Source organism: Fonsecaea pedrosoi (assembly GCF_000835455.1).
Source record: "Fonsecaea pedrosoi CBS 271.37 unplaced genomic scaffold supercont1.1, whole genome shotgun sequence".
Lineage (NCBI taxonomy): Eukaryota > Fungi > Ascomycota > Eurotiomycetes > Chaetothyriales > Herpotrichiellaceae > Fonsecaea > Fonsecaea pedrosoi.
In genome coordinates, this window is record NW_013550615.1 from 472417 (window position 1) to 487561 (window position 15145).

Consider the following 15145-nt stretch of genomic DNA (forward strand, 5'->3'; position numbering starts at 1 on the left):
AATGCATGGTCAAACTCCGCGCACTCAAAAAGGTAGCCCGTATGGGAAGATGCACGGCGAAAAAGCCAAAAGAAACAGAGGCGTTTGCCAACAGAAATCACGCACCTAGTGATCAAGGTTCAAAGACTGCACAGGCTTCCTTTCAAAGAAGGCTGCTACTAAATGACATTGTCAAACCATCCCCGCCCAAAGTTGGCTAAGACAGGGGGGTTTCCCTTCCTCGGCGTCAAGTCCACCATGCTGGGCTCGGCATATCCATTCCGATCTTGTGTGTCTCAGTGGTCCCCCACACGTTTTATGTCCCCACTTGTTGTGTACAGTCTAGCCTGATCTGGTAATTCCTCACCCCCTCGACCAAGAGAGGCACAGCTCTTTTCGATTGTCGAGCACCAGGCATGTCTGGCCGTTGTGTATCTAGGAGTGTGTCTCAACGAACGTGTCAAAGTCAGCATCGACCAGAATGCTTGTGTCCAAGCTGCACATCAGGCTCAACAGTCCCAGCGTGCGGCAAACGCTGACTAGACACTGTCGACAAATGTCTGGAGTCAGTGCGATCGACTCTCGAGTTTTCCGAAATCTATTTGGGACGGAGCAGATCCGCAAGGTACGTGAGCTCCTCTCGTGTGTGGAAGATAAGTACTGACTTTGTCTCTTGGTACCAGGTCTTCAGCGACACAGCGTATCTGGAGCGATGCGTTGAGGTCGAAGTCGCGCTTGCGAAAGCTCAGGCGAGGGCAAAGATCATCCCTCAAGACGCTGCGGACCAGATAGCCAGCAAGGCACGAGCCTCGTCACTCGACCTCTCCCGTCTCAGCGACGAGACCGAAATCGTCGGGTACCCAATCCTCCCGCTCGTGCGGCAGCTGGCCACCATGTGTGGCGATTACGCGGGCAAGTATCTGCACTGGGGGGCCACGACGCAGGATATCATGGACACGGCGTCGATGTTGCAGATCCGGTCAGGCTTGTCGATCGTGGAAATTGAGCTTGACAGGGTGATCAAAGCCACAGAGTCTCTCGCCGAGAAGTACAAAAACACGCCCATGGCGGGACGGACACATCTGCAGCATGCCCTTCCCGTGACGTTTGGATACAAGTGCGCGGTATGGCTGTCCAGCTTGCATCGACACCGCGAAAGGCTCAGGCAGGTACAGCCTCGTGCCCTGATGGTGCAGTACGGAGGTGCAGCTGGGACCCTGGCTTCGCTTGGAGCCGGCGAGGAAGGGATAGTGGTTCGGAAAGAGCTGGCAAAGGAGATTGGTCTGGCCGACCCCCCAATCTCGTGGCATGTCGCGAGAGACGGGATCGCAGAGACGCTCAATCTGCTCGCGTTGATCGGTGGAACTGTTGGCAAAATCGCACTCGATCTCATGATCATGTGCTCGAACGAATTCGCAGAGGTCGCGGAACCATTCGTGCCTCATCGTGGGGCCTCGTCGACCATGCCGCAGAAGCGGAACCCCATCTCCAGCGAGTTGATGCTCGCGGCGTCGAAGGTTCTGAGATCGAATGCCGGCTTGGGCCTGGACGCCATGGTCGCGGACTTTGAACGCGCTTCTGGACCGTGGCACCTCGAATGGATTGCAGTACCTGAAAGCTTCACCGTGGCCGTCGGGGCTCTGCACCAGGCGGCATTCGCTCTTTCTGGCCTCGTTGTCGATGAGAGGCAGATGTTGACAAACTTGAATTCCACGGCGGGCCTCATCGTCGGAGAGGCCGTCATGATGGGTCTTGCGCCGTTCATCGGTCGCCAAAAGGCACACGACGTGGTGTACCAGGCCTGTCAGGATGCAGTTCAGGACAAGACCTCCCTACTGGAGGCTTTGAGCCGTGATAAGTCCATCGTTGATGCTCTGGGCATGGATGAGCTGGGGAAGTTGTGTGATCCGGTCAATTACCTGGGATCGTCGACGCGCATGGTCGATGATGTCCTAGCCTTGAGAAAATAAAAATATAGCGGTTGATGTATGCTGCTTTTAGATATTGGGGAACAACTATAGAAGATCAAGAGCCATCAAATGTCAAAATTCCATCTATTTCAGATTCGAGGAGACCAAGTTTCGCGCACAGAGCATATGCCATGTTGACATCCAACACTTCGGTGCGTGTACCGGGCAAAACACTCCATGACCCCCTGCTCCATCCTGTGTGTGATATCTAGAATGTTTTCAGATCATCGGCAACAGTAAATGCAGCAGCTGTTTTGCTTCTGACTTCCTCCATACTGCTTCCCTCAGCCACCTCTATCAACACCAGCCCGTCTGATTGAACATCGAACACAGCAAGATCGGTGATGATTCGGGAGACACACCGCTTCCCAGTCAAGGGAAATGTGCAGGCTATATATCTGTCAACAATCACTGGCTCTGTGAGACAGGGACGAAACTCACCGGGAAGGATCTTGGGGTTTCCTTTCTTGTCCACGTGGTCCTGGTGAGGTATTTAGTACTGAGATCCGCCTCCCTTGAGAAAGCCACATACCATGAGAACGACAACCTTGGTCTCCTGTGGGTTGGCCACCAAGTCCATCGCACCTCCAATCCCTTTCACCTTGCCTGGAAGCATGAAGTTTGCCAGATCTGCTTGGTGTTAGGCCGTATTGCCCAAAGTCATCTCGTGTTGCTGAGCTTACCTCCATTTGCGCTGACCTGCAGTGCGCCCAGCATAGTCAGATTTATTTTCCCGGCCCTGATCATTCCAAAGCTCTCATGGCTCCCAAAGACCGACGCTCCGGGGCTCAGCGTGATGGTCTCCTTGCCTGGGTTGATGAGATCTGGATCCTCTTGTCCGGGTTCTGGGTATCTGCCCATTCCCAGGATGCCGTTTTCCGATTGAAGCACGATTTCGACACCGCCGGGAACAAAGTTTGGTGCCAGCAGAGGCATACCGATGCCGAGGTTGACATACATTCCGTCCTTGAGCTCCTTGGATGCTCGTTTCACGATACGCTCTCTGCGGGCCGATGCAGCATCCACTTGGATATTTGTCAGTGTAAATCTGCAGCTGATTGTGCTCACCACTCACCTTGCTGCAACTGCTCCTCGGGACTTTTGGCAAATGTGAACTTTTCGATTTCCTTGGGCACAGTCGCTTGTATGACTCGATCAACATAGATACCCTGTAGGTGAATGTCCTCGGGGGCAATGTCTCCAGCCTCAACGAGATGGTCCGCTTCGACGATTGTCAGCTTTGCATTTTTCCCCATGGCCTCATTGAAATTGTTCTGTGCTTTTCGAAACCGGCAATTCCCCATCCGATCGGCCTTGTCGACTCTGATCAGCGCGACGTCTCCAAAGATTGATTCTTCCAACAGATAGTCCTTGCCTCTGAAGCTGCGTGTCTCGCGAGGCTTGGACATGAGGTCAACTGAGCCGTCGGGCTTGTACCGCACTGGAAGCTCTCCCGTCTGCACTGTAACGAATTTGAGTCCTCTGGAAACGGTGGCTAGCTATCCAGGTCTCTTACCTATACTTCCTAGAGCGGCTGGTGTGTAGAATGCAGGCACGCCAGCTGCCCCAGCTGCACATCTCTCTGCCATTGTCCCCTGCGGCGTGAGCTCCAAGGAGAGCTCGCCGGACAAATACATGGACTCGAACTTTTTGTTTTCCCCAATGTACGAAGCAATCATCTTGCTGATTTGCTTCGTGTCCAGCAGTTGGCCGAGTCCTATGCCTGGCATCCCAGCGTTATTCGACACCACCGTAAGATCCTTGATTTCTGGGTGGTCGCGAAGGGCGTTGATCAGTGTCATGGGTACTCCCGACAACCCAAACCCGCCGACCAGGACGGTGTCGCCACTCTTGATGTCGGCGACGGCTTCGAAGGGCGAGGTCCAGAATTTGTTGATCCGACATCGGGAACGACAGCTGGAGAATGAGCGAAATTGAGGATACACGACGGTGAATGGGTTTCTCGTGCCTCCACGGCAGTGTAGGAATATCTGCAGTTTCGACATCGTGGTTCAAGGGTGTAGTTTGACACCGAAGCAATTGGCTGGAGAGTACACCATCCTAGAGTCAATTGAAAATACCAGGTCTACCATAGCGACTGATTCTCCAGGCGAAACAAGGACTCCCACTTGGACATTGGGCACCGATTTAGGCGGGTGCAACGCCTATAGGCCCCACTTCCAATCCTCCTTAGGCACCTTCAGCCCCTGGAAAATGGTACCGTAGGGCCCCAAAAGAGTCGACAATTTGCCAGTTTCCCAATTGCGACGATGAACCCACATGATACCAAACACTTTGTGTGATTGTCCAAAAGAGCATTTCACGGTCTGGCTATACCACAGATATGCCCATTCAGTCACAGAAAGACCCGCGCACTTTGAAGAGTTCCCCATCTTGAGCAATGACCTGCTGAGAGAAAACCTCCAACATGATTCCTGTCACAGTTGCTGGGAGGCAACTGTCGCGGCTGGCCCCTAGAACGAAGCTTGTGCCTTGCAGAAAAATTGCGTCGCTATCCTCTGAGAAAAGCCTCCCCTTGCAGGGAATTAAGGTCGTGGATCTCACAAGAGTTCTGGCTGGAGTAGGTTGCCATCATCCACTTGACCTTTCTCGTCTGACAGGATTCCAGCCATATTGCACGCAAATTCTTGGCGACCTTGGGTAAGTGAAGACGACAGACTCGATTACCTCTCTGCTGATGGCCTCCATGCGCCGAGATCACCAAAATCGAGCACCCGGTCCGCGGCGACGACACGCGACAATGGGGTCCACCTTACGCCCCTTACCTCGATGGCCGGAGCGGACCTGGCGAAAGTGCATATTACCTCTCGGTGAGAGCAGTTCGTTAGTGCTGCGATCTCAGACGACACTGACATAGAAGGCCAGGTGAATCGCAACAAGAAGTCGGCGGGTGTCTCCTTTCAGCATCCAGAAGGTGCAGATATCATCCGAGAACTAGCACGAACCGCCGATGTATTTGTCGAGAACTTTCTACCTGGGACGCTGAAGAGATATGGACTGGACTTTGCGACTTTGGAAAAGACGAATCCACGGCTGATATACGCGAGTATAACTGGATACGGTCAGTACGGCCCATACCACGACCGGGCTGGATATGACGTGATGGTGGAAGCGTGAGGTTTCAAACATGGTCCAATACACGGCAAAGGGACTAATTGTATCGGCAGAGAGATGGGATTGATGCATATTACGGGGACGAGAGATGGTCCGCCAGTCAAGGTTGGCTGCGCGGTCACAGATCTGACCACGGGCATGTACGCCTGCAACAGCATTATGGCGGCACTTCTCGAGAGGCACAACTCGAATCGAGGACAACATCTGGATGTGTGTCTGAGCGACTGTCAGGTTGCTACATTGTCGAACATGGCCGAATCTGTCTTGATCTCGAAGAAGAGGGACAGTGGCAGATGGGGCACTGCACATCGTACGGTATTTGAACTGGATTATTCGTTCCTTGAGCTAACTGTGGCTTTAAGCTTCTGTCGTACCTTATCGAGCATTCAAGACGTCCGATGGAGACGTTCTTTTCGGCGGCGGCAATGACCGACTCTTCGGAATTCTATGTACAGGACTAGGGAGGCAGGAGTGGGCCAGTGATGAGCGCTTTGCTACGAATGCAGCACGGGTTGCAAATCGGAGCGTCCTCGAACCGGCCATTGAGGAGATCACCCGGCAGAAAACGACGCAAGAGTGGCTCGACATTTTCGACGGCACAGGCCTTCCGTATGCCAAAGTCAACGACCTGATGGACACGCTCAATCACGAACACGGTAAGTTTCCCCGAATCTTGCTGGCTGCAGAACTGACAGGCAATGCACAGTCCGGGCCCGCGATATGGTCGTCTCGGTGGACCACCCGAGCTGCGGTGTGATAGACCTAGTCAACACGCCCATCAAGTATTCACGCTCTCGACCTTCGATACGATCGCCACCACCTCTACTTGGACAACATACGGATGAGATTCTGAGGACAGCTCTGGGATTGGCACCTGAAAAGATCCGTGATTTGAGAGCTAGTGGTGCAGTTGGCTGACGAGGAGGCGTGGAGGGGCCGCTCATAAGGAGTGCCTGCTGACACCAGTGTCGAAGGGCGGGGATAGAATGGATGATATGGCGACTCATCATCCATTCCTGGGGTTTTAGGACGAAATGATGCGCAAGGTGTCCTTGTAACAATCTAGATGCAATGCTGGCTAAGGGCAAAAACAGAATAGACTACTCGTAATCTTGGTGATCTGGCGCTGCTTGAGCATTGGCAAGGCTGTCCTGCAGAAAGTATAATTCGATGTGGGGGAGGGGGGGGGGGTTGGGCCAAAAAGAAGTCCAAACCCACAATACTATACCTCGATAGTCCATACCTAATCTACTTGTAGCAGTATCATTAGGCCATCTCCCCACATCGCACGGGGTTGGCTCTATGGATTTGTGGCACACTCACACTTGTAGCTGAGTCCGGATTCAGCCTCCAGTGGGTAGGGGTAGACAGAGTGTTTATGCAAGCCCATACCGACACTGCATACTACCGTAGGAGTTGAGCTGATGACGGGACAAACCTTCCATCCAGCCTTGCCCAATCGCTCCCGTCGTTTTTGAGCAGAGATTTCTAGAATATCATCTTGTTGGGCAAGAAGAGCCATGGCTCAGAAAAGAAACGTGACGTTTACGCAGGAGTTTGCGGCCGGTACGTCAGCTTGAACCATGCCATGCGAAGGCAAGAGAGTCGACACTGACAGGGCTGGATGTGAATTTCTTTCAGGAGCGGGAGCAGGTGTTTCGGAGGTATGTGGTCATGACGAAGGTGATGGCGATAGTCTTGGTGCAAGGCACCGTGGAGGGTGGTTTGCTGAATGACTGAGGAGCTGACTGAAAATGAAATGTGCTGTCGTTTAGATTTTGATCATGTGCGTACAACTACAGTGCTTGTGGCAGTGCCAGGAGCATTGGACCATTGGGAGGGTACACGGGGCTGATATATGTACGGCTAGGTACCCCTTGGACGTCGTCAAGACCAGGCTGTACGTACAGCCATCACTGATCTCAAACAATGATCTGACTCTGCGAAAGACAACTGCAGCGATCGAAGAGCCTCTCGGCAGAGTCGTACCGGGGTGTGATGGACTGCTTCGTAAAGATCATCAGGCATGAAGGGTATCTCTCACTGCACACTACCTACACTGACGGCTCAGAGAAAAAGTACTCACCGATAAGCATGGCAGATTCCGACACCTGTACCGTGGCATCACCGTGCCCATCCTGATGGAGACCCCGAAAAGGTCTGTCTCTTTCCCAGCCATAACATGTATTGATGACGCAGCGTCGACTGAGTTGACTCTATCTCTCTCTCTCTTCTAGAGCAGTCAAATTCTCGTCCAACGACATCTTCACCAGACAGTACCTGCGCATCCTCGGCGCCCCGAAAGTCAATCAGACCGTAGCCCTACTCGCCGGCTCGAGCGCCGGCGCCGTGGAGGCCGTGGTGGTGACGCCGTTCGAGCTCGTCAAGGTCCGACTGCAAGACCCCTCTGTCGCGAGCAGATACAAGTCCGTGACGCGGTGCGTGGCGCACGTCGTCAAGAGCGAGGGCCTCCTCGTGCTGTACCAAGGCTTCGAGAGCACCCTGTGGCGCCACATCGTGTGGAACGCGGGGTACTTTGGGAGCATCTTCAAAGTCAAGGCGGCGCTGCCCGCGCCCTCGACGGACGTCGAGCAGACCCTCACGAACTTTGTCACCGGCGCGATCGGCGGCAGCTTGGGCACCGTGCTTAACACGCCCTTGGACGTGGTCAAGACGAGGATCCAGGCGTCGACCCGGGCAAAAGGCGCCGTGGCAAAGTATAACTGGGCTTTCCCGGCGTTGATCACGGTGGCGCGAGAGGAGGGTATCCGGGGTCTGTATAAAGGCCTGACTGCGAAGCTTCTGCGGTTCTGTCCCGGAGGGGGTGTCTTGTTGGTAGCGCACAGTCAGATTCTGAACATGTTTGAGGCGTCGAATAATGCGAGGATGTTGAAGCAGGATCTGTGAGCTTGCTAGAGCGAATAATACGTTATAGGGATAGATATTCTCTTGATCTACTGGGATGAGTCGCTTAGTTCAACATTGGACGACTCTTGTACCTGAATTGACCATGTCAATGTCTCTATGGCTTCACCGTCCGAGACCAGACGCGAAAGTGCTCATCGCAGTATCTAAAACTCCTCAGAAAGGACTCTTGGAGCGCACCCAGCACCAACAGACTACGCTGAGACTGTCGCTCATATGTGCCCGCCCTTGGCACGCATTCGACCGCCATAGATATGGAGAATGACAATAATGCTCACAGACACGCCGACGATGGCGGCCTGTGTCCCAAAAGACCCATCATACCCGACCTTCGCACCCCACTGCACCTGGAAATACCCGACCGAGAAGCCGCTGATGGCCCGGGCAAAGTTGAGCAGAGCATTGACCTCCCCAGCAGCGATGGGGTACGCGTCCAGCAGATACGCGGTCAATGAGACAGACGCGGCAAGTGTGCCCGCCGTGTACGCACCCCAGCCGATGATGATGGCGCTGTAGTGGAGTGTATGCTGCAGGGCCTCGCCGAGGATGACGAGTCCCGGGACCATCAGGGCGGCTGCCACGTAGTTTGTGACGAGGCGGGCTTCGGGGTCAAACACGCCTTCGTGCTTCTTGATGTAACGATTGGCAAGCCAGTCGTTGAAGAAATGGCCCCAGATTTCTGCGAGGATGGTGCCCACCGCCGGGGTCAGACAGATTGCTCCAAGGGCGTTGGGCCCAAAGCCATATCCTCCGGCTTCTTTGGGGACGGTGAACAGAATTGAAGTCCCGATATTGATGCCGACGGCCCACATGATGTTGATGCCGCTAGATATGTATTAGCCTGGTAGATAAATGCTTGCGGTGGTGGTAGTCTCACAAGTAGATCATGCTCGGTATGATGATGGGCTTGAGGAAAACCCGAAAAAGTCGATGAAACGACTCCGGAACGGACAGGAAATACCCCTTCTGGATGGTCAGTTGCCAGATGCCAACCACGCGAAATAGTCGTTGACCACGGACTGGCTGGTCTTCGATCGGAACCTCGCGCTTGTACCATGTTTCATCCGAGAACAGGATTATCAGAGCCAGATTGACACAGCAGCACGCGAAACCCAGCCAGAGACATCCGATGTATCCACCAGTGCCGGCAATGATGAAATTTCCAAAGGGCGGGCCAAGATACGGCCCGGTCAGGAAGATTGCGGCCCAGATGCCGATCTTGCGAGCATGTTCGTGGAAGAAGAACATGTCCTTGATAAAGTTGAGGCCAATGCCCTGGACCGAGGACAGACAAAAGCCCTGCAGCGCACGAAGAGCGTAGTACGTGTCAAAGTCGTCTGTGAGAACGGTGCCCAGTGAGAAGAGCGTGCCAGCCAAGGTCGTCCAGAACAACACTGGAGCTCGGCCCCAGAAATATACAAACGGGACCCAAAAGAGGCCACCGATGGCTCTAAGCACAGATTTTCAGCTGTGTCTCCTTCGTGGTATCGAAATACTTACAGCATGAGAACATTGAGATTGTTGTTGTAGTTGACAACCGAGGGAGATAAATTCCATTTGACGCCCTGTAAGATGATGGGAGGGATCCCCAAGGTGGATGTGAGATCACCCAAGCCAGCCGCGATGCCCAAGATGACAAGAATCATATGCTTCTTGAAGGGAGACCAATTCAAAGGGTCATTGGGATCCTCTGAGGGCTGCGGAATCAGGACTGTCTGTCGAAACCGTCAACTCTATTGAGCCATGCTCGAGAGGAGGAAACGGGCTTTGCTCTTACATGTCCATCTTTCGCCAGTTTCAAGCCAGCGAGAAGAGCACCATCAATATGGCCGGCAGTGACGTCGAGCAAGACAGCCTCATTGCCCAAGTCAATCGTCGGCCGCTCGAGATGAGTCGCTTCTGGTTCAGGGTTGCTCGAAAGCTTCTCGACGTCAATTTCACTGTCTGTCTTGGCCGTCATGGCTGCGGGGGTTCAGTCAACTTTTGGCGAAGCGGGTTCGACAGCTGAATGTCAGCCCACGCTCGCGGGGTATAACAGGCCATATTTGTATGTCCTTCCCCAGATTGGCGACTCCATGTGTCCTTCTCCAGACGGGGTCAGGGGCCAGAAAGAGGAAGGTATCCTAGCGCCCCCACCTCGTATTGCAGATTGATGTACAAGTAAAGACCCTGCCCAACGGCATCATGGCTATTGCTCGCTGAGAAGCGAGTCTGGGGTTTTAGCAAACTCGCGCGAACCATTCACGCCAAGGTCAAGTATTCAGAAGATAACGAACTAGCCGCTTCTGTGCGAGCAATCTGTGGGTTGGCGAAGTGAAGCTGGGCCAATAAGCACAATCCTGCTTGGCTTGCTTTGTGATCGGAATGATCCAATAGTGAGTCGCGTCCACGAACCCCCTCGATCGGACCGGTGGGGGTGGGGGAGACCTGGGATGTCGGTGCACGGCGTGTCGGAGCCCCCGATGGAGTACTTCTTGACTTAGACTGTTGTAAGATATGTCTAGCTTGATATCTGAAGAAAAGAGTCGAATAGGCTTGGTTGCAAGTTGGTGGTGGTAAACCTGTGGAGCAGTCGCACATCCATAAAAGAGTACACGTATGTGGCACGTTTGTCACAATGACGGACACAATGAAACAGAGAAGCCGTCGAATTGGTCCTTGAGAGTTGACAGTTTAGAATTTGGATGTCACTTGTATTTTTCCTGTTGTTTATGCAGCACAGCACCCCAGAAACCTGGGATCCCCTGACAAAGCATCCACACTGACTTCCTTAGACGGTACCAGAGTTCCTGGTAGGGACGAAAGACTGCCACGTGACACTTCACACATGCTGCCAGAGTAGGGAAAAAGTTACTAACCAAAGTCACGTTGGTGCATAAATCTGACGATGGTGATTGGCTTTGGTTGCGTGGTGGCTGTACTAGCTGAACTAGCGCTTTTCCTTCTCCAATTGTCGACGCTGGCCAGTCCCCGCGTCTCCCCAACTTCGACCTGCAGCAGTTGTCGCTGGGGTATGGGGATGATGGATAATTGTCCTCCAGTGCAGTCGACAGCGGCGCTCCTTTTACACGATGAATCGTGACGCTGAATCTGTGTGGCTCAGGCAGTACCCCCAACATTATGGACCAGATCCCACCTTTATATCTTCAATCAGATCGCAAAACAAGAAGAAGCAGCCACTGCCAGCCAAGGAGATAGAGCGGCCCACGATAAACGGCCTCCAATGTTTAATCTTCGTAAATAGCTTGAACCTGGGTGGTTTCCGAATCAAACGGATTCAAAACCCCGCTCCTGCATCCCTCAACCTGCCTTGGCATGAAAGGTCGCTTAGCCTTATCTGCCCTCGCCTTCTCTGTTCCTCCTTCCTACCAGTAAACAGAGTCAACCCGCCAATAATCGACTGCGAGGTACATGGAAGTACTTGGTACTTAGCTGACGACCGAGCTATTGCGGCGAAATCTTGGCCATTCCTTTGCACACCCGTCCATTTAGTGCTTGACGAGACTGAACTCTCCGATACAGCTACGTGTGGCGTCGCAAATCGTTGTTGCAGTGAAGGCTACTGCTCTCCATTTTGTTACTCTTTCCCTCTATTTTGTGCGCTTGATACAGGTTTCCAAACTACACCGTTGACATGCCCATCTCCCGCGGCTGATGTCTATTCCCTTCAAAACCAAAACAATCTGAGGTATTCGGCCCGCAGGTGGTTTGCAATCGCTTGTTCAAATGTCTGGAAAAGAGCGGCCCAAACACCAGTGTAACCAGTGCTCGAAGGAGTTCTCGAGAAGTGAACATCTCCAACGGCATCGGCAGATCCGTAAGTATCGCAACACTCGACAACTACAACCACAATGCTAAAATATTCCACTCCACGCCAGATAATCCATTTCGTTCATACTCGTGCGGAGTTTGTTCGCAAAAGTTTGCGCGAAAGTATGCACTTCCAATCCAATTATTGCTACGACCCGACTAAACGTGTGCACATAGGGATGCGCTGAAGCGCCATGAGAAGAGTCATGGTATTTTGCCCCCGGTTCGTGCACATATGGGTCCAAACAGTGGGCTCGAAACCCAGACGCCCATCAGAACAGTCGCTGCCTGCGATCGGTGTGCAAGGATGAAAGTACGGTGTGATGGAAAGTCTCCTTGCGGCAGATGCAGCAAGCAGAACTCGGCTTGCACTTTGGAAAGAGACCACGTCGCGTTCAAGAGGTTATGTGTCGACCCGTCGTTGCGTGAGCGAAGACTTTCGGGTGTGCTTGAACGAACCCGTGGGAATTCAGAGAATGGCGCTCAAAGGTCACAGGCCAATGTAAGTCGGGCTTCGCCTTCTGCTTTTGTTTCGCGGCTCGTCTAACACATCGTTAAAGATTGAGCATTCAACAGCTCCGGAGATCTGCATAGCCAGCGACACACTTCTCCCCGCGGCGTCTGGCACAGCTGAGGACTTTCGTCTGTCGGAAACCTTGTACCCTCTCGTTAGTGAAGACCAATCTTCTCCCAAGGACGCCCCGAATTCAGATTCAGGGTGGCAAGGTAACGAGCCTTCAGTGACTGGCACGTTTAGTCCCGCTTGGGACGACTTTTCACTCTTTTTCGACGAACAGGGTGGACCAGGCCTCTTTCTTGACACGTCCTATGCAGCTGATCTCTTGCATCCCCAAATAAACGCTACGAACGAAAGCCCGGAGGACCATACACAAGGCTCAGACATCTCGATTGACGACCGCGAGAGGTACGACAACTATCCCCAGCTTTATAAGCCCGACCCAAAAGGCAATCCCCTCCGAACTTCTGTCATTTGTGAATTTCTTCAAAGCAAGCAGGCTTGGGCAAAGGTGGACGAGTTTGGCCAGTCCCATGAAAACAATGCCAGCGTTCCCATCCCAGAAGAAGCACGGGACTCGATCATGGCAACCATTCATATCGTCCTGGCAAAAGTGCTCGATAAGGACCAGATGGGAAGAATCCCCACCACGTTCCCACCTCTGAGGACGGTTCAGACCATCTTTGATGCCTATCTCTCACGACTGGCTGTATTCTATCCCATCACACATCCTGGCACATTGAATCAGGATCACGCCATGCCTTACAACGGACCGGGAATGCAACTGCAGCTGCTGAGTACATTCGTGTCTGGGGCTCTGATGATCCCCGTGCCAGAGGTTCAAACCTTTGCTACCGACTTGGCAAGCATTATCCTGCAAGTCCTCTACGAGATTTTCTTGAGAGATGCGAATCAGACCAAAGACATATATCTCACCAGCACTGCCATTCTGATCACTGCATTTGGCATCTGGTCAGGCAACAAGAGGCAGATGGAACTTGCCGAAGCCCTGAGAAGCTCATACACGACGGTAGATTTATTGCTCCTAGTTGTGGCATGGCTGATTATGGCAACAGATGATGTCTCGACGAGGCCTTCACGAACGAGCCCAGCAAAGAATACTCGAGATCAATCTCTCGAGTGTTGATTTTGAGTGGAGAGACTGGGTTATGACAGAAACACGCCGGCGGTATGTAGTATGCTTGTCAACATGCCTTATACTTCTGACACGCTCTTTCCAGATTGGCATATGTGTGGTATGTCGTCGAGCAGGAGATCAGTCTGTTCAATGGCGTCCCTACGACTTTGTCCTTTACCGAGATGCGTTGTCCGATGCCCAGCAACGAGGCTTTGTTTGCTGCATCGAGTGGCAATGCATGGAAAGACTTGCTTCAATTGCACCAATCCGAGTTAACGACACCGACGTCGTCGACGGTGGCAACATTAAAATGCCCGCATTCCCTGGCCGCCTTTCACCGGCGCTTTCTCTCTGGCAACATTTTCCAATTCCAGGACGCTGTAACTCCATTTGAGGTTCGACTGCTCCTGTGCAGTATCCAAACATTGGTGTCACAGTATAGCCAAACCAAGAGGTTTGTGCCCGAAGAAGAAGAGTTCTACCCAGAAACATGTACGATGTCTGCATCGACCGAGTATGGCCAGCTTCGACGCGAGGAGCTTCATTACCTGTTGGTGAAATGGCATCTCTTGTATCGACGAGTAATGCCACATGTGACTCCTATACGCTGCGGCACCGACCTGTCGTGCATCCTGATGGCACACCTAATAGCCATGGAGCTTTATGTATCGTTTGATGACGTTCAACTGTTTGCGGGGAAGGAAGGTTTTGTAGAGGGCAGGATGCTGATGCCTTCATTCAGGAGGTGGGCAAAGACCTCAGGTGCAGCACGAGCGCTTCTTCATGCCGGACAAATCATGCATACCCTCAGAGTCGTTGCAGAAGGGACGGCTAGGCCATTGTGGTGGCCGTTGGCAGTGGCACGAGCAGCCTTGCTCCTTTGGGCGTACGGTATGGCTGCCCAAGCCGACGAGGGCAATATCGATGACCGCGACTGCACTTCCCATCCGTCTCTCGCTAACTCTGGGCACCTCTCAGCCAAGCAGTACCAGGGTCTGGATCCGATTGACGGGGAACTGGAAGACTCGGCCCTGTTTTCTGGTTCTCTAATCGGATACTGGGACAAAGGAAAAGTGCCGTGCTTGCAGGTGCCGGACGGAAGCTTCACACCTCTTTTGCAGATTTCAGAGACCCTCGAGCTCAGTATATCGCTTCTGCGCAACGGGGAGAATGTCAGCACACCTCTTTGCAGATCTGTTCGGACGTTCTTGCAGGATATCCAAGGCTTAGGAGTCACTTATCCGGGGTTGTCTAAGGGTGGCATGGCGATACAACAATAGAGGACTGGTGCTGGTCCGGACTCTTGAGGCGTCACGGCTGATACCAATGCATTGCGATACCCATTTCCTCAAGCTCTTGCAAGAGACAGCACTGAGATATGCTTCGTAACATCGATTCATTCTACCCATAGGGAACCACCACCTGCCCGGATTCAAAGAGTCACACCACCTCTTTTCCATCAAAGAAGTCTCTGATGTGTTCGAGCCAACCACAGAATTGGTCTTCAAGATTACAGATGATTCCACCTTGACAATATTCTCCAGTCTTCATCTGAGGTAAGACTAGGCGTTCCTCCAAGTTTTCCGAGTCTGCAACCACGGGCCGAAATGCACCCCCTCTCCTCCCGACACCGATTCAGGTATAGCCTGGAGGGTGTGGATCCATTCTGTG

The 15145-nt window shown here is 52.9% G+C and overlaps 6 protein-coding genes across 6 annotated transcripts; 4 read left to right on the forward strand and 2 right to left on the reverse strand.

The window, feature by feature from the left end:
• Nucleotides 1-460: 460 nt before the first annotated feature.
• Z517_00151 (3-carboxy-cis,cis-muconate cycloisomerase) lies at nucleotides 461-1949 on the forward strand (the record flags this gene model as incomplete). The annotated part of the gene is made up of 2 exons (XM_013433117.1): nucleotides 461-604; nucleotides 663-1949. 2 exons carry the CDS (start codon nucleotides 461-463, stop codon nucleotides 1947-1949), a joined length of 1431 nt encoding a protein of 476 aa, XP_013288571.1.
• A 208-nt stretch (nucleotides 1950-2157) lies between these two features.
• Z517_00152 (uncharacterized protein) lies at nucleotides 2158-3955 on the reverse strand (the record flags this gene model as incomplete). The annotated part of the gene is made up of 6 exons (XM_013433118.1): nucleotides 2158-2339; nucleotides 2391-2430; nucleotides 2482-2582; nucleotides 2633-2974; nucleotides 3025-3411; nucleotides 3466-3955. 6 exons carry the CDS (start codon nucleotides 3953-3955, stop codon nucleotides 2158-2160), a joined length of 1542 nt encoding a protein of 513 aa, XP_013288572.1.
• Nucleotides 3956-4377: 422 nt separating this feature from the next.
• On the forward strand, nucleotides 4378-6002 carry Z517_00153 (uncharacterized protein; the record flags this gene model as incomplete). The annotated part of the gene is made up of 6 exons (XM_013433119.1): nucleotides 4378-4530; nucleotides 4667-4780; nucleotides 4836-5083; nucleotides 5138-5394; nucleotides 5447-5740; nucleotides 5791-6002. 6 exons carry the CDS (start codon nucleotides 4378-4380, stop codon nucleotides 6000-6002), a joined length of 1278 nt encoding a protein of 425 aa, XP_013288573.1.
• A 602-nt stretch (nucleotides 6003-6604) lies between these two features.
• On the forward strand, nucleotides 6605-7991 carry Z517_00154 (uncharacterized protein; the record flags this gene model as incomplete). The annotated part of the gene is made up of 6 exons (XM_013433120.1): nucleotides 6605-6650; nucleotides 6703-6748; nucleotides 6955-6984; nucleotides 7034-7117; nucleotides 7186-7242; nucleotides 7322-7991. The coding sequence occupies 6 exons, from the start codon at nucleotides 6605-6607 to the stop codon at nucleotides 7989-7991; spliced, it is 933 nt and encodes a 310-aa protein (XP_013288574.1).
• Nucleotides 7992-8221: 230 nt separating this feature from the next.
• Z517_00155 (uncharacterized protein) lies at nucleotides 8222-9969 on the reverse strand (the record flags this gene model as incomplete). Its single annotated transcript, XM_013433121.1, has 4 exons — nucleotides 8222-8834; nucleotides 8887-9459; nucleotides 9510-9724; nucleotides 9787-9969. 4 exons carry the CDS (start codon nucleotides 9967-9969, stop codon nucleotides 8222-8224), a joined length of 1584 nt encoding a protein of 527 aa, XP_013288575.1.
• A 2085-nt stretch (nucleotides 9970-12054) lies between these two features.
• Z517_00156 (uncharacterized protein) lies at nucleotides 12055-14754 on the forward strand (the record flags this gene model as incomplete). The annotated part of the gene is made up of 5 exons (XM_013433122.1): nucleotides 12055-12116; nucleotides 12165-12321; nucleotides 12380-13366; nucleotides 13413-13525; nucleotides 13578-14754. The coding sequence occupies 5 exons, from the start codon at nucleotides 12055-12057 to the stop codon at nucleotides 14752-14754; spliced, it is 2496 nt and encodes an 831-aa protein (XP_013288576.1).
• Nucleotides 14755-15145: the final 391 nt, after the last annotated feature.